This window comes from Dromiciops gliroides, chromosome 3 (assembly GCF_019393635.1).
Source record: "Dromiciops gliroides isolate mDroGli1 chromosome 3, mDroGli1.pri, whole genome shotgun sequence".
Taxonomy (NCBI): domain Eukaryota; kingdom Metazoa; phylum Chordata; class Mammalia; order Microbiotheria; family Microbiotheriidae; genus Dromiciops; species Dromiciops gliroides.
The window spans coordinates 658,278,073-658,300,082 of record NC_057863.1 but is presented as its reverse complement, the minus strand read 5'-3'; the positions used below and the strand labels follow the sequence as shown (position 1 = coordinate 658,300,082).

At 59.0% G+C, this 22,010-nt stretch overlaps 4 protein-coding genes across 9 annotated transcripts in view; 3 read left to right on the top strand and 1 right to left on the bottom strand.

Annotated features, from left to right (window-relative positions):
• Positions 1–1,046: 1,046 nt before the first annotated feature.
• The window catches only part of LOC122748363 (leukocyte immunoglobulin-like receptor subfamily A member 2), a 76,047-nt gene continuing 55,083 nt past the window's right edge, over positions 1,047–22,010 (top strand). The window contains exon 1 of the mRNA XM_043994013.1: positions 1,047–1,247. Within this exon, the coding sequence (XP_043849948.1) occupies positions 1,061–1,247 (187 nt within the window). The 5' untranslated portion in view covers positions 1,047–1,060. The remainder of the gene's footprint in view (positions 1,248–22,010) is intronic.
• On the top strand, positions 5,164–7,187 carry CDC42EP5 (CDC42 effector protein 5). The gene is made up of 3 exons (XM_043992653.1): positions 5,164–5,751; positions 5,890–6,007; positions 6,505–7,187. The coding sequence occupies exon 3, from the start codon at positions 6,505–6,507 to the stop codon at positions 7,009–7,011; it is 507 nt and encodes a 168-aa protein (XP_043848588.1). The 5' UTR covers positions 5,164–5,751; positions 5,890–6,007; the 3' UTR covers positions 7,012–7,187.
• LENG9 (leukocyte receptor cluster member 9) lies at positions 7,545–8,960 on the top strand. The gene has a single exon (XM_043992645.1). The coding sequence runs from the start codon at positions 7,612–7,614 to the stop codon at positions 8,890–8,892; it is 1,281 nt and encodes a 426-aa protein (XP_043848580.1). The 5' UTR covers positions 7,545–7,611; the 3' UTR covers positions 8,893–8,960.
• On the bottom strand, positions 8,975–21,011 carry LENG8 (leukocyte receptor cluster member 8). 6 transcript variants are annotated; one of them, XM_043992629.1, is made up of 16 exons: positions 20,907–20,998; positions 20,305–20,392; positions 20,008–20,182; positions 19,532–19,714; positions 19,338–19,451; positions 17,738–17,990; positions 17,275–17,416; positions 16,936–17,136; positions 16,356–16,637; positions 16,097–16,237; positions 15,531–15,819; positions 15,123–15,224; positions 14,960–15,028; positions 14,574–14,703; positions 14,259–14,466; positions 8,975–10,370 (listed from the first exon to the last, which is right to left on the bottom strand). In XM_043992629.1, exons 2-16 carry the CDS (start codon positions 20,340–20,342, stop codon positions 10,208–10,210), a joined length of 2,490 nt encoding a protein of 829 aa, XP_043848564.1. In that variant the 5' UTR covers positions 20,343–20,392; positions 20,907–20,998; the 3' UTR covers positions 8,975–10,207. The 6 variants fall into 6 exon arrangements, with proteins under 6 accessions (XP_043848564.1, XP_043848566.1, XP_043848567.1 ...); XM_043992631.1 differs by having other exon boundaries at positions 19,532–19,633; XM_043992632.1 differs by having other exon boundaries at positions 10,227–13,443.

Genomic DNA, 22,010 nt, shown 5'->3' with positions numbered 1-22,010 from the left:
CCTCTTTAGGGAGTGAGAAGGCAAGGACCCATTCCCCCTCCTACCTCCCTGGAGACCTCGACCAGGACCATGGGCTCTGCTCTCCCTAGCCTGCTTTCCTTTGGTGAGTCCTGGGGACCCAAGAGAATGGGAGAGGGTCCTGATGGAGAAGAGGATCTCCTGGGAGATCCCAGGGGGGCAGGCCTGAGTGGGGAGGGGGCTGGGAGATGCCGAGGAAGAGGGAAACCTGTCTCTCTCACCAGCTCTTCTCCCACAGGGCTGTGTCTGAGTCTGGGGATCACAGGAAATATAGGTGAGTGCCCCTTGTCCCCAGCCCCCCCAGGCCCTGTCCCCGATCCCGGGTCAGGGACTCTGGACTGAGCTGAGATGGCAGGAGAGGCTCCTGTGTGTGATGGAGAGTGGGAGGGAGAAGAGGATGCGACAGCCCTAGAGCTCTGGGCTCCAAATCTCTTCCAGCCACACTCTCCAAACCCATCCTCTGGGCAAAGCCGAGCTCCATGGTTGCCTGGGGGACAGATGTGATCCTGTGGTGCCAAGGTCTGCCTGGGGTTGACATGTACCGCCTGGAGAAGATGGGCTCCTCCAATGACTACAAGGACCAGCCTGGCCTTCCAGGGCCAGAAGCCCAGGCACGATTTGCCCTGGGCAGCGCATCAGCCACCGCTGCGGGCAAGTACAGATGCTCCTATAGAAATGGGAGCGACTGGTCATGGCCCAGCAACCAGCTGGAGCTGGTGGTGACAGGTGAGGGGAGATCCTGACAGGACCCACCTAGCCCTGAAGCCTGGCAGCCCAGGCACCAGGAGCCACGGTGGGGGCTCCCAGGGAGCAGAGCCAGAGTTGGGGGGAGGGGCTGTCTTCCAGCCGGAGGCAGAGGAAGCCAGAGCCTTGCCCCCACCCCCACAGGTGGACAGCTCAGCGGGAGCAGGGGGCTCCCCAATAACAACCCATCTCCTTTCCAGACTTGTATGACAAACCCTCCTTCTCCGTCCTGCCCGGCCCTGAGGTGTCTTTTGGGGAGAGTGTGTCATTCTCCTGCGGCTCCAAATTTGGCTTTGATATGTTTGCAATTGCCAAGGAGGGAAGAGCTGGCATCTGGAGAACCCAGGAAGGGAGATCTCTTGTCCACTTCCCCATCTCTGCGGTGACTGCCAGCGACAAAGGCACCTACCGCTGCTATGGGTTTGACAGCCACTTCCCCTACCTGTGGACAGCCCCCAGTGAAGCCTTGGAACTCAGGGTCATAGGTAAAGGACCCCCAGCCCAGCAGCCCCAAGGAATCTCCCCCTAGACCCAGGAAGCCCCTCCTTGCTGCTCAGGTCCCCGCCCCCACAGAGGTGAGAGGCAGGAAAGCCGGTAGTGGGGGTCTGAAGGTGATCTGGGACAGGAATCCTAGCTCAAAGCTGCTTCTTCTTCTTTTTTTTTTAAGTGAGGCAATTGGGGTTAAGTGACTTGCCCAGGGTCACACAGCTAGTAAGTGTATTAAGTGTCTGAGGCTGGATTTGAACTCAGGTACTCCTGACTCCAGGGCTGGTGCTCTATCCACTACGCCACCTTGCTGCCCCTCAAAGCTTCTTAAACTGTGGTTTGTGCTCCCATATGGGCCTGCGTAACTGCATGTGGGAGTTGCAAAAAATTTGGCAACAATAAAAGTTTATGTACACCCATTTTATTTACCTATATACCCAGGGTCATTTAAAAATTCATTGGGCAAGGGGCAGCTAGGTGTCACAGTGCATTAAGCACTGGCCGTGGATTCAGGAGGACCTGAGTTCAAATCCGGCCTCAGACACTTGACACTAGCCGTGTGACTCTGGGCAAGTCACTTAACCCTCATTGCCCTGCAAAAAAAAAAGTCATCGGGCCAAAACGAGTAGGGAGTGGACAAAGTTTAAGAATCCCAGTCCCAGAGCATCTGAGAGGGAGCAGGATGTGTCTTCCCCAAAGCTCGCATGCTCCCTGAGCACTCAGAACATTGTAGCATCTTGAGCCCAACTGAAATGAGTGGAATTGAGCTGAGCTAAGAGCAGATAGACTTGGAATGATCCAGAGGCAGTGTGTCGGAGTGGAATCAAAATTGGGTCCGAGTTCAGCTTCTGCCACTTGGTGTCTGGTGATGTGGTGGCTCCCCCTGTAACTTCCCTGGGATGTCTGTAAAACATGGGCTGCTCTGAGGTCTCGTCCAGCTCCAGGTCAGCGGGGCTAAGGGAGAAGACAAGCTGGGCGGCGAGGAGGGGGGGGGATATGACGTGAGACAGAGGAGACATCTTTTACTTTCCCTATTCCTAGGAACCCCTCGAGCCCCCTCCCCAACAGAGTCAAATGTTCCAGCTGGTGAGTAAGGGGACCTCCGAGGTCCAGGTCCAAGGCTCACTAAGGTGGGCATCTGTCCCCGCTGAGTCTCACTGACCAGGCCTAAGCTTTTCTCAGCTGCCCTCCCTGGGGGACTCAGGGCTGGGGCTGTCCCCAGAAAGGTGAAGAGGCTTGGAGAAGGGGCTGGGTGGGGGCACCAGAGAGAGACATCCTGGTGCAGGGCTCTGATGTCAGGGTGTCCCGCTCTGCCGTTCGACCTGCTTTCCATCCTTCCTCTCTCTGGCCTTGATTTCTTCGTCTGTAAAAATAGGGGGGGGGGCAGCTAGGTGGTGCAGTGGATAGAGCACCGGCCCTGGAGTCAGGAGGACCTGAGTTCAAATACGGCCTCAGACACTTAACACTTACTAGCTGTGTGACCCTGGGCAAGTCACTTAACCCCAATTGCCTCACTAAAATAAATAAATAAGGGGATTGGACTTAGGGAATCCTTCTAAACTGAGCTTTGGGTTTCCCTCTGAGCACCACAGAAGGAACAGGCTGTGGGTGGGGAAGGGCTTGGGGCAGACACAGTGAGGTTGAGCAGCCCCTAACCCTCACCCTCCTCTCTTCCCCATTCCCAGGAGCTCCTGTATCTCCCTACCTTTCTCCTAAGAAGGTGGACATCCCAAGCGGTAAGCTAGCCAGGCTTCCCAACTCCGGGGTGGGGGTGGGGTAGGGAGGGACCTTCACATTTCCCTATCCCTGCCTCCCTTCGGACTCAGGGCCCCATGCTCAGGGAACTGGGAGGAGCAAGTCTTGGGGGCTGAGACACTGACTTCCAAGACAGAAGCCCCTTTGAACCGGCTGTCTCAATGGGAGCCCCAGCCAGTTTCTTGAGGTAAAGGGGGGACCCCCTCCCCAAGGCAGAGATCCTCTCCCATGTCTCAGAGACTACAGCCTTCTGTACCCAGCCAGTAACAGCCTTCTCCCCACAGATCCCACTTCCCAGGATTATACTGTGTCCAACCTTGTCCAATTGGTCCTGGCTGGATTGGTGGTGGCTGCTTTAGGAGGACTGCTGGCTGAAGCCTGGCTAGCCTGGAGGGGAGAATTCCACACACATGCCGGGCCCCTTTTCCAGGCCCAGGGTCCAATAGCTCCGCAGGTGAAGGGATTGTCTCCCTAATGATGCTGGACTCTTGCAGGTGATCCACAGAGACTGGTCTAGGGGCAGGAGGTAGGGGAAGCTGCCTCAGGGAGTCCTACAGGGCAGAGGAAGAGGGAGTGTCTGAGTCCCTTAGGTCCAAGGAGCTGGCCATGGTCCCAGCTTCATAAAGTACAGAGACAAGTTGGTAAGCCCCTGTGTCTGTGCATCCATCCGTTCGTCCGTCCGTGTCTGGCTAAGAGGCCTCCTCAAGGACTAGGGACTCAGGACAGCTTGTCAGCCCCAAATAGAAGCACTGCTATTCCCGCAGGAGCCACCACCTAACACCTCAATGGAACTCCCAAGTCAATGCTAACTCGGGGCTTAGAGGACGATGCCCGCACGCCCCTGTTCTCCCAAAGGAGAAACTTAGGCCTAGAGAGGGGAAAGTCATAGAGTCCCTCCCCCCTCTTCTGGGCCCCGACCGAGGCACCCCCTTCCCTCCGGCCTCTTTCCTGTGCTTCCTCCCAGTTCAGCCACTGCGACCACCCTACTCTTTGCTTCAGAGTTCTCCAAAGAGGCACCAGCTTTCTGGGACATCTAGCCCAGAGCTGCACCCTTTCCCCATCCTTCAGCACCGCCCCCCTCCTCCAAGCAGCCCTCCTGGCCCTGGCCCTGGCTCCAGATCTCTAGGTTCAAAGGCCAGGGCCCTCCTCCTTCTCTCTGCCTAGCTCTCCCCTCCCCCAGCCAGCATGCCTGAGAGGAGGGTCGGACTACAATTGCTCCCATTCTCTGGCCTAGGCAGGAGGGAGAGGGCACATCTCTTGTCTTACAAATGAGGAAACTGAGACGGCTTCCCAGGTAGTGACCAGGAGCCAGAAAGGACTTTTGGTCCCTAGGCCTTTCCTCCCTCTTGTTTTGTATCCCTGGCACCAGGCCTGGCTCGAAAGAGACCCTTCATTAACACTCATCATTCAAGGCTGGGGTGGGGGTGGGGGGGGTCCCATCGGCCCATGGTGCAAGATCTAGGCCCAGCATGGAGGGCAGAGGAAGCAAGCTGTGGGTGCCAGATGCCATCTTCCCTGGGCTTCACTCATCTCCTCTGTCAAATGGGGGATACGTAGCCTGGGAGCTCCAATGAGCAAGCCCTGGGGTTCTGGGGCTCTGCTCCTTAAGTATCTCCCCCCTGGGGCTTTCTTCGTTGTCAAATGAAGGAGGGATGGGACCATATGATAACCAAGTTCCCTTTGGCTCAAACGCTGGGAGAATCTGGAATCCCTGAGTCTAGCCTCTGACCAGTGTGTCCGCCATACTTGACCCCGGGATCTGCTGCCCTCTGGTGGTCCTGGGGAGAGGACAGCCCAGAAGAGCTCTCGCACCCCCCCACACCCCCCAGTTCTGGCTCCTCATTCCCTCTTATGCCCCTGTGAGTGAGCCCTGTGTCCCCCACAATCCCGAGGCTCCCTATGCCAGCCCCCAGATAGACCGAAAGGAAGGAGTGCTGGAAAAGACACTGGAGACCCCTCTATTCACAAAGAAGGGTGCTGAGCTTAAGAAGAAGAGTGACTTGTCTAGGGATCATCTCAGTAATGAGTGAGTGAGTGATGGGGCAGAGCTTGGAGCTCTTGGTATGGAGAGGACGCATGGGCTAGCTCCCCAGGGAAGCAGAGGGACTTCCTGGAGAAAAGGATGGAAGCGGAAGGGGGAGGGGAGGGCTCTCGGGACTGACTGCTGTCCCTCGTTCTCCAGGGCTCCTCAGAGGGCTGGCGAGAGCTGGGCTCCTGGCCCTGGAAGGCCCCTCGCTGGTCCCTCCTCGGACTCCAGGTCTCTCCTCCTCTTCCTCCCACTCCATCCGGTCTAGTAGCACCCCCACCCCCCATCAGCTGAATCTGGAAGACATTACTCTTCCCAACTCAAGCTCCAGGAAATTCCAGGCCAGGAAGCGGAGCAGGGGGGGCACAGGGGGAGGGGCACGTCCAAGGGGCTCGGAGGCATCTTCTCCAGCAGCTCAAAGCCTCCTTTAGCTCCGAAGCCCCGAGAGAAATTCCAGCCTCCTCCCCCTTGCCCTTCTCCCTAATCGGAGGGCGGTCCAGCACCCTGGGGGGAATTCCTGGACAGCTGGCCCTTTAAATCCCAGAGCCAAACTTTTGGGGCTGACTGAGGGAGGGATGGGGAGGAGGGGCCAGGGACTTAACCCTCCCAACCCCGAGAGGGGCCAGACTGGGCGTCGGCTCCGGATCATCGGGCTCCCGCGCTCGCCTCTTCTTGGCATGGCCCCCTCAAACTGGGGCTGATCTTCTGTTGGGCCTAGCCAGGTAGGCTGGGACTCGGATGCCCGTATCCCTGAGGGGGTGGCGGCTGGCGGGCTGGATGCCAGGGTCCCTGAGTGGAGCAAGGGCCGGGGGCTCAGACGCCTGGGTCCCTGAGGCTCCCCCTGGCTCTCTTTTTGCCAGGTGAAAGGAGGGAGTGCTTGACGAGGAACTGGTGTCGGATTCAAGGGGGCCCAGCCCCAGCACAGCGGAGCTGGCCAGGACTGAGGACCCTCCCGGGGCCCAAGGATCCCCGTAAAGAGTAAGGGGGACAAGTGGGATGGGTGGGCCCAGCCCCAGGGCAAAGAAGCCACGTGGGTGAGGGGTGGGGGGGTAGCCTGGGGTGCTCGGGCTAGCATAGGTTCCCCACCCCCCAACCCTCCCCTGGAACCGAGAACCAGTCCAGCGAGATCCAGGTGGGTGTGATTTCCGCCTGGGAGGGACTGGGATGTTTGTAGGGGGAGGGGGTGACCCAGGGACACGTGGAGAAGGAGGAGGGTACTGAGGTGATCCAGCTGGAGGAAGGAGAGAAGCGGCCCCAGCCTCTGGCTGGGGGGCGGGCCTCCCGGAGAAGCCAGACCCTCCTGGGGGACCGTTCAGTTCTCCTATTGGAGATGAGTAGGGGAGGTCTCACGGTCCCGGGTGTCCGGGAAGCCTGGCCCAGGAGAGAAGGGGGCCTTTTCGAATATTAGGGAAAGCTTCTTTCCCGTACCTCCCAACCCCTCCAAGTGCTGACCTGAGCCTCTCCTCTCCTCCCAGATGCCCATCCTGAAACAGCTGGGCCCAGCCGTGCCCAAAAAGCGTCTGGATCGAGATGCCATCTCAGCCCCACTGGGTGACTTTCGGCACACCATGCATGTGGGACGTGGGGGCGATGCCTTCGGGGACACGTCCTTCCTAAGCCGCCACGGCGGCGGCGGGGGCGGGGCCGGGGCCCCCACTCCGTCTCCTGGCCCCTCCCCAGGTCCCTCTCCAGCCCCCTCCGCTGCTCCATCCCCAGCGCGCCCAGCCCTACCACCCCCTACTGCTCCCCAGCCCCCACGGCCCTCTGAAAGCCAGCCTGAGCCCCGGTCGACTGTTGGAGACCCTTTTCTGTCCTTCTGCCTGGATCTGGGGCCCTCTCTCCTAGAGGAGGTGCTAGGGGTGATGGATCGCGGGGCCCTAGCAGATGCAGGGGCTGCCCCGAGTGCCTCCAACGGTGGGCTGAGGACCTCCCAGCCGGGCTTCGGCTCCGAGGAGGACCTGGATGAAGTTATCGGTCTGTAGAGGGGCCACCGAGAAGCTGGCCGTGTCCCCCAAGCCAAGGGCCTGAACCTTGGCCCTGCCTTGTACCAAAAGTTTTTATACGATGCCCTCTGTATAGCACCCTTCCTTCTCCCCATCCCTTCCCAGCCACCCCCTCCCCTCCCAAATCTTTATATAAAAGAAATATTCATCATTCATTTCAGCTCGCTTGGGCGTCAGTGTTTCTGACAGGCACATGGATTATGGTCTCAGCTCTTGCTCAGCCCCGTTAGGGTGGGAGAGAGGGTGCTTGTGTTTGGGCTCCTTCTCGGCCTCAGTTTCCCTTTTAGGTCTTTTCCAGGCCCATGGTGACAGTAACAACTTCTGGTGTTCTCTCGGGGAGGGCTTTACGACACACCTTTCTTGGGGGAGGGGCAGGATAAATAACCCTCTTGGGCAGAGAAGAAAAGCACCCCCCCCCCCCGCCTGGGGCTGGGTCGTAGGCTCCGAACTCCTTTGAGTGAGTCCCTTTAAGAGCCTCACCCCGTAGCCTGACTCCCGAGGGGCGTGACCGGCGAGGCCGGAAGAGCAGAAGGCATACTAGGGTCCCAGGGGCAAGCCCTTTGCCCAGGGCGCGGCGGCATGGAGGAGGCTGGGGCCCCGGCGCCCATCTGCCGGTTCTACCTGGAGGGGCGCTGCCACTTCGGGGCACGCTGCCGGCTCCCCCACCCCGGAGCCGGAGCCGGGGCCGGGGCCGGGGCCGGGGCCGAGGCTCAGCCCGGGCCGCAGTCGGAGCCCGAGGGTAAGAAGCCCTCCATGAAGACCGCCCAGGCGGTGATCGACCGCATCCGCTGGGACCCTCACCTGGACCCTGCCGATTTCTCCGTGGGCTACCTGGACCGCTTCCTCGGGGTGCAGGAGGAGCCCTTCACCGCCTTCTGCTGGGACCTGGAGCTGGCCGCGCTCGGCCCCGGGGTGCTGGCCGTGCCCCAGCACCGCATCCGCTACTTCCGACACCGCGGCCGCCTCGTGTGGGACCGCGCCTCCCGCACCGACCTCGTCTTCGGCTCGGCAGCGGGCCGCGGGACCACCATCCTGGACGGACTCGCCGCGGCCGGCGCCCCGGGCGACGAGGGGCCCGGCGGCCCCGAAGAGGATGACGGGCCCGGAGAGGCGGGAGCGGCCAGTCGGCCCGGGACGGACCTCTGGCCGAGCAGCAGCTCCCAGACTGGGGGAGGGACCCCCGACGGCAGCGCGGGGCCAGAGCTAGAGACCACGCGCGACGCGGAAGGCCGCCAGGGACCCCGGCCCACGCATTTCGTGGCCCTAATGATAACTGACCGGGAGCTTCGGGAGGCCGTGGCCAGCGCCCAGGCTCGCCTGCTAGCCGCAGAGCCCTCCACGGGCAGCAGCCTGGTGGGTCTCGATGCCCTCCACCTTACTTTGGTCTTGCTGCGCCTGGCAGGCCCCGGGGAGTTGGCTGCGGCTGCGGGGGCACTGAGACGCTTAGTCTGGGCCCCCAACTTCCACTACCCAGCGGCCGTTCATTTCCAGAACTTGGCTTGTTTAGACCACAGAATCATCTACTCTGTCCCAAGCCCTGGCCTCGAGGGCTTGGCTCATGCCTTGGCGCAGGAGTTGAAGGCTGAAGGGCTTCAGGTTCTGGAGCCCACAAGCCAGGAGCTGGGTCCTCACCTCACTTTGGCCAAACTGCCAAGGGGAAGCCCTGGGCGCTTGTTCCTGCCGGAGGCCCAGGGCGGAACAAGGCTGGGCAGCCAAGTCGTGGACGGGTTTCAGTTGTGCTCTGTAGGTGGGCTGCAAGGAACTGGGGGCCGCTACTCCCCATTGGCCCAGATCCCCCTCAGTCCCCGCCCCCAGCCCGAGGCGCTCAGCTCTCAGCTGGCCTTACCCAGCACACCTTGAGGCAGCCAGCTATCCTAGAGGGGCCTGGGGAACACCAAGAGGAGGGGGCAAAGAAAGCACACTCAGAAGCCTTAGAGTTCATTCTCTCTCTCTCTCTTTTTTTCTTTAATTAACTTTCTCTTATTTTTTCCAAACCGTGCTCAGCACTCCTGGGTTGCAGGGAAGGAGGGAGGGAGGGAAGGAGGGAGGTGGGGAGGGATGGTGGGGAGGAAGGGGGAGGGGGAGGGGGGACAGGAACATCTGGAAAAGAGAGGCAGCCTGACAGTCCAGCTGTTTTCGATCTCATTGCACATTATTGAGTTACATGGTAGAAAAGGGAGGGGGAGAAGGGGGTTGAAAAGAAAGGGGGAGGGGAAAATAATTTAAAAAATAAAATATCAAAGGAAGAAATGATGCGACCTGGTGACCCATGGAGGCAAGAAGAAGGGGGGAAAGGAGGGATGACCTTTTTACCTGTGCAGAACCAGAAGGGGAAGGGAAAAGAGGGGGGGGGGGGAAGGGGAAAGAAATCAAAACAGACACTGGGAAGGGAGGAAAAGGGGGGATGGGGTAAGACATGGAGACAACTTAATACAACTTGAGATGCATCAGACTTGTGGTCCCGGCGGCTCCCACGGCGGTGACTTGACATTCGTGGTGACGTCCTCTTGGCTGCAGCAGCGTTTCAGGGTGGGGGGGGGGTAGGTGTACAGTCTGAAGCAACTCCCCCCAGCCCCAGACAAAATGAAGCCCCCCCCCTTCTGGGGAAGGGGCAGCAAGAGTCTCTTCAAGGTGGGGGGTGAGAGCAGGGTGGAGGATGGGGGAGAAGGTCGTCGTCCCCCCCAGGGCTGGCTGAAGACACCCCCTCTTCCTTCTTCCCCCCAGCCCCCTCCTGCGTGGGGGGGCATGGGGCACCGGCCGGGCGCCTGGGACGAGCTCAGGAGAGAAAGAGAGAAAACACTGAGAGAGTGTTAGTGGGGGAGGGTGAGATCAGGGCAGACAGATCTATAGACCCACAGCCCACCACCCACTCTCCAAACCCTCCCCACTCCCCACCCGAGGCCCACTCAAGAAAATAAAAATGTAGAAAAATTCTCTGTACAAAATCCCTGGGGTGTCAAAGGCGGGGAGAGAGGAGGCTCCGGCCAGGCCCCTCCTATTTGTACATCCCAGTCTGTGGCTCAAAGAAACCAGTTTAAACCAGTAAACGCTGATGGGGGGGGGGAAGCGTGTGTGTTGGGGGAAGACCTCCACCAGCCTCTTCTTGTCCTTCCTAATCCCCCATGACCCTGGCAGGCGGCCAAGGCCCCAGCCCCAACCCGCCCCCTGCAGGTGCTCAGAAGGTGGGCAGCTGCGCCACGCTGAGCCGGCAGTCGATGCTGGTGTTGTCGGGCCCCACGTAGCCCAGGCCCAAGGGGGCCAGAAAGGCTCGGCAGGCGGCCTCGCCCTCGAAGGCCAGCTCCCCCTGCACGAAGGAGACGGGCAGCGCCGGGCGGAAGCTATGGAGACAAGAGGAGACATGGATGAAGGGTGGGGGGAAGAGATGGGGCCCAGGGACCCCCAGAAATTGGTAGTCATCACCCAACCCCCTCCCCCCGTCCCAGCTGAGGGACCCAATGCATCCAAGGCCAGGGATGTGAGCTCAGACGAGCCCCTCAGAATGACCTCCCCACCAGAGCATTGTGGGCCAGGGAAGACGGGAAAGCCACTGTCCACCAACCCCCCTTCACCCCCACTTACCTGTGCAGGGAGGTAGGGGAAAGTGAGGGGGCAAAGACAAAAACAGATAGCTAAGGGACCAGGAGTCCAAGGCTCCCGGCCCCCAGAGAGGGGAGCACAGCTCTGGCTGTGGAGCTGGGAGGACGACACAGGGAAAGAGAAACAAGCTACCTACAGAGCAGGAGGAAGAGTTCCCGCGCACACACATGTGTACACACATACACATACATGCACACCAGGAACAACCAGGCAGCCAGCTACAGAGTGCAGACCACATACGTTCACTCACAAGGAAGCAACAGAAACAGCTGACACAGGTCGAGGGCACCGAGAAGGCCCCAGATTAGGATTGGAAGGGCAGCTCCATGGAGGAAAACACTTTGCCAGCCCTGCCCTGCTCCCCAGCTGTGGCCTTGGCAGCATGCCCTCCAAGCACTATCTGGGCTGCCTGGCCCCAGAAGCACTGGCTTTAAAGTCAGAAGATCTGGGTTCAAATCTTGAGTTCTGCTCTTTGAAGGACCTTGGGTACTCCCTTCCCTGATGTCCCGGGTCTCATCAATAAAAGGAGGCCATTAGACTAGATGTTCCTATAAGATCCCCCCCACCCCAGTTCTAAGTGCTACAATCTGAACCTGGGGCAGGTCCAATTGTCTTCCTAGGAAGTAAGCTGGTGATGGGAAGACTTGGTTGAGAAAGAGAATTTCATTTCCCAGCCAAATTCTGCCTCAGGGCTCCTTCTGAGCAGGCTGGCAGTGGAAAACCTACAGCACGCCCCCAATCAGAACAGCGGGGAGAGAGGGGTTCCTGGCCTGTCTGATGAACATCTGGCTGGCTTTCGGCACAACACAGGAAGGTTTCCTTCAGACAGAAAGCTAGGAGGGAAAACCTGCCCAGGCACAGGCTTCTGGCTCCAAGTCCTAGACCCTGAGCTGCTACAATGAGGACATCTGTGTAGACAGCCACAGTAGTAACTGACTGGCCTCACCTGTCTACACCCAAACACCCAAAGCACAGGGAGGGAAGCTCCAGAGCTGGAGAGAACAAGGCAAGGCGCTGACTGGGACCTCAACGTGCCTGACACCCAAAGGGAAGAGCAGTTACCGGGAGGAGAGGTAGGGCAGCATCACTTCAGCTCTGCTGGCCCAGGAGTTGTCCTCAGGGCAGACTAGAACCTCCCTGAGGGGGCCCTGCAGGGCAGCTAGGACCAGCCTCATGGGCCACCCTGGTTTGGGGGGGTTTCCAAGGTGTCCAAGGAAGGATGGTGAGGACCCAATGGTCTAAGGAGACTGAAGACAAAGAGAAAAGGGGGGGGGGGCTGCCTGAAGAAGTCTGTGCAGATGACACGGGACTTCTTCAGTCCATGTGTATAAAAGCCTTACGCTTGAATGAGGGCTTTAACCCCATGGCACCTAGGGGGTGTCCCAGTGCATAGAGCACCCCTGGCCAAGTCACTTCACCTCTGCCTCCGTTTTCTCCATGTGTAGAACAGGGAAAATAATAGCAGCGTCCTCTAGGAAATGCTGAGTGTCAAATGAAATGATCATTGAAAAGGGCTCGGCACAGTGTCCGGCCCATTTCCTTCCTTGCATTTTTAAATAAAACATCAAGTCTTCTCACAGACCTGAGGGCTGCAGTTTGGCGAGCCCTGTTTAAATGAAGGTAATGAACGTACATCAGAACAAATACCTAGAGATGACTAGGAGGCCGGGGCTTAATTGTATAAGACTATACTAAAGCTCAGAACGTGGTGGGGGGAGGCAGACAGGTACCCACAAGGGGAGCTCTTCTGACAGCTGTTTTAGAGAAGAGGATTGAGAAAGGATCCAGATGGGTGAGGTTCAGTGCTGGGGATGGACACACAGACACACAGACACAGACACACACGAGAGAGGCTCAACTTCTCCTGGAGTCAGGCAGAGGGGAAAGCAGAGACACCTGGCTGAGAGGCACTGCCAGCCAGGATGGAGATGACTGTCCTTGAGAAGGCCAAGCCCCCCACTCCCCAGAAACAACATCCTTGGGTACCATAAGCAAGGTCGATGGATCTGCTGAGGGAAGAGCAGATGGATGACCCTGAGGCACTGGCAAACGCCAGGGGGGACAGGTGGTCTTGAAGAACCACCGAGCACGGGCCAGCCTCCCCCCAAAGAAATCGGGTCTCACTGACCTCTCCTTTGTGGACAGAGCTATGAAGCTTATCAAGACTTGGACAAAGAATGTGGGTTAGAAGAGAGTGTGTCCAACGAGGATGCCACCTGACAGCTAACTGGCTGGAACCAAAGACAAGGCGTGAATGGATGGCCGTGTCACTCAGGAGGGCTCTACTGAGCGTGGGGGTCAGTGGCCTTATAGTACAACCTTTCCCGGTTGTTTTTTATGGAAGCTGAGGCTCAGGGAGGGTTAGTGACTTGCCCAAGGTCACAAGAAAAGCCAATTCTCTGATGTGGAATTTGAACCCTAACCCTCTGACACACCCACATGCTCTGCACTCCACCCCACCCAACTGTGGCTTAATCGTCCTACCAATGACTTGAATATTAAAGGCAGAGATGGCCAAGTCACCCAAGCGCAGCTGCCCCAAATCTGGGTGCAGCAGTCACACAGTAGCCGACAGTGGGACTGAATCTAGAAGATGAGATTCAAGGGGATCCAGGGGAAGTCAATCACCTCCCCACCAGCTGCACAGTGAAGCCAGTCTGGGGCCTTCCCGGCCTTCGGACACACAGGAGCCAGCCCCACGCATGCCATCTGGAGCACAACATCCAGCAACAAGGAGGCGTGGGCTACACCTGCTCTCCTCTGCCCTGGTCAGCCCCCACCTGGAGAGTCCCGTGTGCACTTCTGGGAGCCACACTGGAAGGAGGACGGCAGTTAGCTCAAGAGCTGCCCGAGGTGGGGGACCCTTGAGGACTAACTAGCCAAACCAGGGGCGTCTGCCCTGAAATATAGACGTCTCAGTGGGGCGTCAGAGCTAGCTGCCAAGTACTCCAAGGCTCGTCCCAGGAAAGAGGGGTTAGTTTGCTCTGCTCTGCCCCGCCCCAGGAGGGAGGCCTACAAGCAATGGGCAGCAATGGCTGCCAAGAGGCCACCTGAGGCAAACGGGAAGGAAAAACCCGCCACTCTCAGCAGCACTCTCGCAGCATCACCAAATTTCAGGGACATCATGAAGGGGATTCCTTTGAGCTCTGGGTTGGGCTAGGTGGTTCATGAGGACCTTCTTTCTCAAGTTCTGAGAGTCTCTCCCAAGAGCCCCTCAGGCTGGGGGACAACACCCCCAACCAGATCCTGGGCCTTATCTGTGAGAGCCCAGCGGCTGCTTAATGATGCTTCCAAACTGACTCAGAAATCGTGTATAACAGACACATGAATGGAGAATTAGGAAGGAACAGGAGGAAAGAGCAGGGCGCTAAAAGGAAGAGACAAAAGGATAGAAGTAGGAGATGCCAAAGGAGCTGGTAGGAAGGATGAAGGATGAGCCAAGACAAAAAATAAGACAGGACAGAGATGAGAGAAGGGAGAATGCGATAGGGAGAGGAATGGGGCGGCCAGCCAGTGAAGAGGGAGGGAGCCACAGATGGGGGCGGAGGGAGGAGAGATGAAGAGCGGGCAGATGGGAGGGGGCGGTCACAGGAATGAGGATGTGGGGGGACTGGGCGGCCCTCACATACGTTTTGATCATGGCCTTGAGAGCAGCCTTCCGTTCCCTATCGGCAAACTTGTCCACAAGGTAGCCTGACATGCAGGGTGCATTCCGGTACAACTGGAAGAAGCGGTGGTAGTTGCCCAGAGCCCAGGCTGCCCTCAGTGCCAGGGCATGGGCCACACAGGGGTCTGCTTTCAGCTCTCGAGTCAAGTAGGCCAGTTCTGTGGTGATGTCTACAGGAGGAAGAGGAGGAGTGAGTGCCCCCACCTCTTAGGAGAGAAGAGCCCCTTGCCCTTCCCCTTCCTCCCCTCAACAGCTACGCCTTACGCCCCAGGCTCACCCCCAGAGTTCTTGGTAAAGATGTAGTAGAGGATGCGATAAGCAGTGAACTCTCCGACATTGCCTGGCAGGTTCTCCGCATACAGTGACTTCAGCTGCGTCTGGCATTGGTTAAACTCTTCGTGGTCACCCTGAAGAACACAGAGGGCAGATGAGGCACCAGCAATCATAAAAGAGACCAAAAATGTCTCCAGGACTGAGGCTCATTGAGAAGGGAGGGCACTGCCAGGGACTAAGGTGGACAAGGGTTGGGGGGAATGGTGGTGCCATGGCGAGGTAGGCGAGCGGACAAGCTTGAGGATGAGGAGATGCAAAGACGGGGGCAGCAAGTAGACATCTGGGGCTAAGGGGCAACAAGGGACCAGCTCTACCTCAGGCCTCCCTCACCTTCTCCAGGGCAATTCGCGCGTGTGTTTCATACACCTCCACAGTAAACTCTGTCCGTACGCCTTGTACCTGAGGAAGGAAGGACACGTTCTAGACATGACGCCTCCAGCTCCCCTCCCACTGGGCCTCTGGCCCCCTGCCTGGGCTGGCCCCCAGAACTCACAGTCAGGTCCTGGCGTATGGACTTCATCTGTTCACAGGCAAAAGCATAGTCCTGCTTCTCCTTCCAGTGAGACTTCACCATGGACAGCGACTTCTTCAAAACCTGGAAGGACACAATTCTGGGCTCAGGCACGAGGAAAAGACAGCAGGGTAAGCCCCCCCCAGTGGTCCCCAATTACACAGGGGATTCAAAGGCAGGCCTGGAGGGCACCCACAATAAGAAGAGAATCGTGGGAAATCATGGAAGAACGGGAAAAACAATCAGGCCTCAGCATCACGGCTGAGTCTAACTCAGGCTGCTCAATTGGGCTGTGTGCATTGTGGAAGAGGCTGCACTGGGCCATTCCACACAAGAATCTTCCCTCACATCACCCACGTAAAGGCCAAGGACCCCGAGAATCCCACTTACAGCCACAGGCCTCACGGTGGAGGGGTCTGGTGCACAGGTAAGCCGGAGGTAGTGTTTGGTGATGTCTGGGCAGGTTCCCACAATCTTAAGCTCATTCCAGTCAGGGTCAGTGCTCCCGCCATCCAAGCTGCCCATCTGTAGCACCAAAGGCTCCAGTCGCAGGCGCCGAGAATGCCCATGCTGGAAGCGAGCAGCCCGTTTCTGCTTCTTCAATTCCCGTTCTGGGTCCTCACATTCCATGACTGCTGGTGGCTTTTTGCGGCTGCGCTTGGCGGGGATGAGGTCGTGCCTGTAGAAGAGAAGGACCATCAGACACCTCCAAGATGGTCACCAGACAAGAGCAAATCCCAGGGAAGACGTCGACGAGGATGCACGCCTGAGAGGACTGGGGAGGCTGCCTACAGTGGGCAGCACCTGGCTAGGGCCACCATGGAGGGGAGGGAGGGGCCACTAAGCCTCCCGACTTCATTCTTCAGGTCTTGGTTCTTCCTCCCCCCACAGAGCCCTCAGGGATGGCCCCCTTGTCCTTGGTACCAATTCTTCCCCTCAAGAATCAGAGGCCTCACCTTTTCCCACGCTGCATACGCCCTCGGCCCCGGTCCATGTGAGCTCCCCGGCCACCCCGGCCTTTGGGGGGTGGGTTTCTTCGGCCCCCTGGGTGACATTCATTGCCTGAGTAGGAGCTGTCTGAGTCTGAGTGCGAGTCACTACAGGGAAACATGAGGAGGGGAGGGAATCAGGTCTTTAGCCGAGACCAGGGCTTCTTGTCTTCGAGGCCCCATCTGGTCCAGACCTGGATCTCCCAGCCAAAGCCATGCCCATTACCTTCGTCGGAAATGGCGGGAAGGCGAGCGGGAGGAAGAGCGGGATCGTGAGTCTGTGCTTGAGGAGGAGCTGTTATCCTTCATGAACACATTCCGATTTCCAAACTTGGTGGCGAAGCTGCTGCCACGCCCCCGGCCAGCACTCCCAGTGCCCCCTGCCCCCCGCTGGGGCTGAGTCCCACCGCCCCGAGGTGTGCCCCCAATTCCCCGGGCAGGGTGAAGGATGGAGGAGGCTTCCCACCGCTTCTTCTTGGGGCTCTCTGTCATAGTGTCCCGGCTCAGCCTGAAGGGAGAAGAAAGCAGTCATCCTCCTTAAACCTTAGCTCTCCTAGGCACAGGGACCCACCCCCTACAGCCTCAGCAAGTTAGCAAGTGACCATGAGTGGCTGCCCCCCCTCCCCCCAGGGCCAAGTCCTGTGGAGCCCGCCCTCTTCTCTCTTGCCGCACAACAATACTGTGGGGCTCTGCTCTGAAGAGCCCTGCTGTGGAACTTGGCCACAGCAGCAGCTTAAGGGGGCCAAGTAGCTGGGAGTCAAGACAGAAGCCCAAGTGCATGAGACCCAGAGCTCCCCGGCACTGACCCCGGCAGTGGCTCTCGGCTCCAGTCGATGGTGTAGGCTGAGCCGTCCTGAAGCCGGGCTTGTAGGACCTCTTTGAGAAGCTTCTCTGTCCGGTCCTTGTCCTCTTCAGACTCACAGGCGGTGAAGCAGCGCTGGACATACTCTTTCATGTCTTGGGGCCAGTCCTCGGGCTTGCCCGATAAGTTCCGGTTTGGGGGCATGCTGTTGGAGAAGAGGGGAGGGGAAAGAAGATAGGTAAAGGAAGCTCAGCTTGCTCCTGACCCTGCCCGACACTCCCAGGAAGAAGGTGATGGGCTACAAAGAGTAGGCTTTGGTTTGGGAGCTGGGCAAAGACGTCACCTGTGGCTCTGTGGTTTCTCCGTACTGGACTGGGTCCCAAAGCTGCCGTGTTGTCCCTCAGAGTTAGTGCTGAAGTTCTGGCTGGTGACCACAAAGGGCCGCTTCTGGATGTTGAACTTGACACTGCCGGCCCCTGGGGCTTCTGGAAAGGTGGGAGACACAACAGTAAGGGCCAAGGTAGCCCTTTCTCCTGGGCACAGCGCCAGGACTCCCCCCGAGATGGGGGAAGGAGAGTGGATGAGGCTGCACCATTATGCTGAGTCACTAGAAGGGCTAGAAGGGCAAGCCAAGGCCCTGGTTCATAAGGGAGGCAATTCCAGGAGGGGCCCAGAGCAGATTGCAGGGGTTTGACCTTCACCCTTAGGGTTCCCATAGGCAGAGGTTGCCTATTCCTGAAACTGTGTGACCACATCATGGGTTTCTCAGCCCAAACTGGTCTGAGAACAAGCTCCCAGAAACTTACGTTTCATACGGTTCCACAGCTGCTGTCCTTTCTTGGGCTTGGGAGGCTCTGAGTAACTGTGCTGCCCATAGGCCTGATTGGTGACTGGGCTAGCTTGCCCATGCTGAGCTGAGGAGGCCCCAGGCTGAGCCCCACTCCCTAATGTGTGTCCGGTGTGTTGGGGAGGTGGGGGTGGCTGAGGGGGCTGGGCTGCTGGTAACTGCTGAGGAGGGGTCGGGTAGGACATCGTTTCTTCCATGCCAGGAACTGGAGGCTAGCAAGATAAGACATGTGGTCACTACAGGGAAGGCCAAAAGAGCCAAAGCCATGCTCTAAACCAGACATCAAACTCTTGGCTTCAGTCGCTTAGCCCGCAAAACTCGCGAGTGCGGCCTGAAATAAACAAGGTCATTGGGAAAGGTTTAACACAACATATATGCCATTGTATTAATTTGCTTTGTTTTCTACACCAGTATGTGACCTGCACAGATCTGTTTCTATTTGAGTTTGATCCCAACTGTTCCAAACATGGCTTGGGGGTAGGGGAAGACAGGACAGGAAGAAGTACTTATGGACCCCACTGACAGCCTGCTGAAGTCTATGGACCCCTTTCTCAGAAGATTGTTGGGTTTTTTGTTCGCTTGTTTATAAATCCTTAACTGATGAAAATGCTACATTCTCATATGAAATTATTGAAAATAAATGTCATTTTTTTGCCTGTTCAATTTTGAAGCACCTGAAATGTCTCCATGGTTGAGAAAGAACCCCTGATGCTGACAGTGGAAGTGAGGGGTAGGGAAGAGCCACAAGTGAAGGCAATAGCCAGTTTCAGAAACCAAAGCAGGAATGGTCCTCAGAGGTCACTGATTTCAGCTGAGCGACCAGAGGCCAGAGACTCTGCAGAGCCCTTTGGAGATGGGTATCTAGAACCCCAAATCAGTGGAGCACCTCCAGATTTGCACAAGAGCTCTCTTTATGACACGCTCTGAGCTAGTGCAAGGAGGATTCCCATTTCATCAATAAGGAAGCTCTGGGTCAGAAATGTCACTTGCTTTCAGTCCCACAAGAGTGACTAGAGTCCAGCCAGACCAACCCCCTCTTTTTACACAGAGGGAAGCCTACTGAAAGCCCTTGAACACTTCACCCACAGGAGCACGCACCGCTCAATGCCGGAGGCCAGGCTCCAAGTCAGGCCTCCTGGCCCTGAGCCCAGGCCTCTTTCCATCAGGCCATGTGATCCAGGGACCTACAAGCCCCTGCATTCTTTGGCTCTGGGACTACTTGGGTCTCTGGAGCCCATTAAAATCCTGAGGAGACAGCAGTCAAAGCTGAGTAACAGAGACTAGGCATCTCTTTTGCTAGGGAAGGTGAGCCTCAGCGTAACTAAGTGGAAAGAGTGCTGGATAAGTAGAAGAATCAGGGTTCTGCCCTCGTTAGCTCTGCAACCTTAGAAAAGTAATTCCATCTCCACGGGCTTCAGTCTCCCTATCTGGAAAATGAGGGGTTTGAATTAAAATAGTTCCAGCAAGGAATCTATGACCTCCTGCCTGATCCCAGCCCAGAGCCCAAATTCTTAACAGAGGCCTCAGCCCTCGGGCTCCTGGGAAGCAAGGCTTTTTACCTGGGTGAGGGCTCCCTGGTGCTGCCCAGGGGTCGCTGCCTGCTGCGGTGCGGCTGTCGCATAGCTGGTGGTCAGGCTGTACTGGCCTGGGGAGCCATAGCTTTGGTACATGTTCTAGGAGACAGGCCAGGGGTCAGTGGGGATACCAGCACAGACTCCACTTTGGTCCCCTCCCTCCAGCCCCCGGCACTCACCATAGGGTAATAGTAATTGTAGGGGTAGGCGTAGTTGTACTGCTGGTACCACTGGTAATACTGCTGCTGCTGGAGCGCGGCGGCGTCGGCCTGAGCCACATACTGAAGGGACACAGGTGGGGGGGCAGGGCACAGAGTGAGGGATACAGACACACACCCTCCTCCCAGGTGCTCCGAAATACACTTGGGGAAAAGAGGGGAAGGGGCGAGAATGATTCCACTCCAGCCACCTGGCCTCATGCTCTTTAGTATCAAGTAGAAAGGTCAGAGGTTACGTCCCCATCGCCTCCAAATGTCGGGTCTCCCTCTCAGCCTGGAAGCTTTCCCAGGGCAGATCTATCCCCCCCCACCCCCCATAACTAAGCCCTAGGAGAGACCCCTCTATTCCACAGGCCCCTCCCCTCGCCTCCCCTCCCCTCCCCCCACCTAAGAGTCCCGACCCCAGCCCCGCCCCGGGGGAGCAAAGGGAGGCTCACCTGGGCGGCGGCCACCTGGCCATTGCTGCTGTTCTTGGCCGAGCTGCCCGTGGCGCTGGCCTTGCTGATGCTGGCCAGGGCCTGGCGAGCCTTCTCCCACTCGGGGTTCTCGTGCATGGGCGCGTCCATGCCGCTGTCCCGGACCGGCCCGCTCCCCAGGCTGTACTGCGCCGCCCTGCCGAGACAAGGGATGACCTCACAGACCGGTGGAATTTAGAGCCGAGGGGCCTGCGGGCCGGCCCCCCGCCCCGCCCCGCCCCCGGGCCCCGCCCCGCCCCGCCATCCCCCGCCGCTCACCACTCGGCACTGCGCTGGTCACCCACATTGGCAGCCATTCGGACCTCGGGCTGGCCGTGGGGGGCCCGGGACGGCGGCCCGCTTCTCACTGCGGGGAGAGGGCGGAGGTGAGGCGGGGGCGCGGGGGCTGCCCCGGCCCGCCCACCCAGCCCGGGAGCCCCAGACCAAGAACGGGCGGCGGGGCTGGGCTTCCGGAGGCGATGGGCCGGCGGGCCGCCACCCCGCCTCCGCGCCTGCGCACCGAGGCCAGCCTCGCTCCCACGGCACCGTCCCCGCCACGGCCGCGCGCCTCCGAACCCCAAGTTCCAAACTGCCCGGGGAGGGCGGCGGCCGCGCATGCGCAACGACTCCTCCGAGCCCGAAACGCCCAGGCGGCAGGCGCCGCGCATGCGCCGTCGCGCCGTCACCCCGCCGTTGAGGCGCGCGCCGCAGCCGTTGACCCGGGCCCGCGGGTGGGGTAGATGAGATACGGGCCTCGGGCCCCCGCAGAACCCGCCCCCCCCCACCCCCGGAAGGCGCACGGAAGCGCCGCCACCAGACCCCCTCGCCCCACTCCCGCGGCCCGGCCTGGCCCAAGATGGCGGCACCAAAGTCTAGCTCACCTGACGGCGACTTCTTCCTCCGGCGCTGAATCCAACGCGCGAGGGACGGCAGCAGAGGAGGAAGGGACGTGGCGAGGAAGCGCACGCGTGCAACGTCAGCACGCCGCCGCACGCTCCGCCCCGTGGCCATCGCAGGGGCCAATGGGAGGTTCCGGACCAGGCCTGCTCCCAGAGGCTCCCCTCCCACGTCCGACGCTTTAAAGGACTCGGAATGACGACCGGAAGGACCAATAAGGGGTGAGACAGTGAGCTCATTCTCCCCCGCCCTCTGCCGTCCCATCCAGATACGCCTTTCCTTGCTTGAGGCTTAAGGGGGCGGGGAGAAAACGGGAAGTTTCAGCCAATGAGGACTGGATAGGCCTCCTTCAAGGGGCCCGCCCCCGACTTAGGCCACGCCCCCAACTGAACTAGGACAGAAGAGCAGGCGCAGGGCGGGGCTTTGAGTAGGGACCGAGAGGAGGGAGGCAACTCCAGCCGAGACCCGGGCACGGGGGAGCACAGAAGGGACCCGGGCACTGGGGAGGAGGAGAAACAGAGGAGACCTGGCCACTGGGGGGCACAGAAGGGACCCGGGCACGGGGGGGGGGACAGACAGAGGGGACCTGCGTTATGACCTGGGCACTGGGGGGCACATAAGGGACCCGGGCACTGGGGGGGGGCCGAAAAGACCTGGGCACTGGGGGGACACAGAAGGGACCCGGGCACTGGGGGGGGTGTCAGAAGAGACCTGGCCACTGGGGGGCACAGAAGGGACCCGGGCACGGGGGAAACAGACAGAGGGGACCTGGGTTGTGACCTGGGCACTGGGGGGGGGGCACAGACAGAGGGCCCCGGCCATGATCTGGGTACTGAAGGGGGCAGAGAGAGATGGTGCAAAATAGACAACCCAAAAAGGAAACAACTGCTCCATACATCAGACCACCAGCTTTATCCATAAACTGTCCAGAGCACCAGAACAAGAAGAGAAAACCTGTGAGCTGCCCTGGATCAGTTCTGGGATTTCGCCTTCCAGAAAAACAAACAAACAAAAAATTAGACTAGCGAAGCATTGATCCTGGTCTCCTTTAACTTCTCGTCGTCTCAGGCTGCATGGTAGAGAAAGCA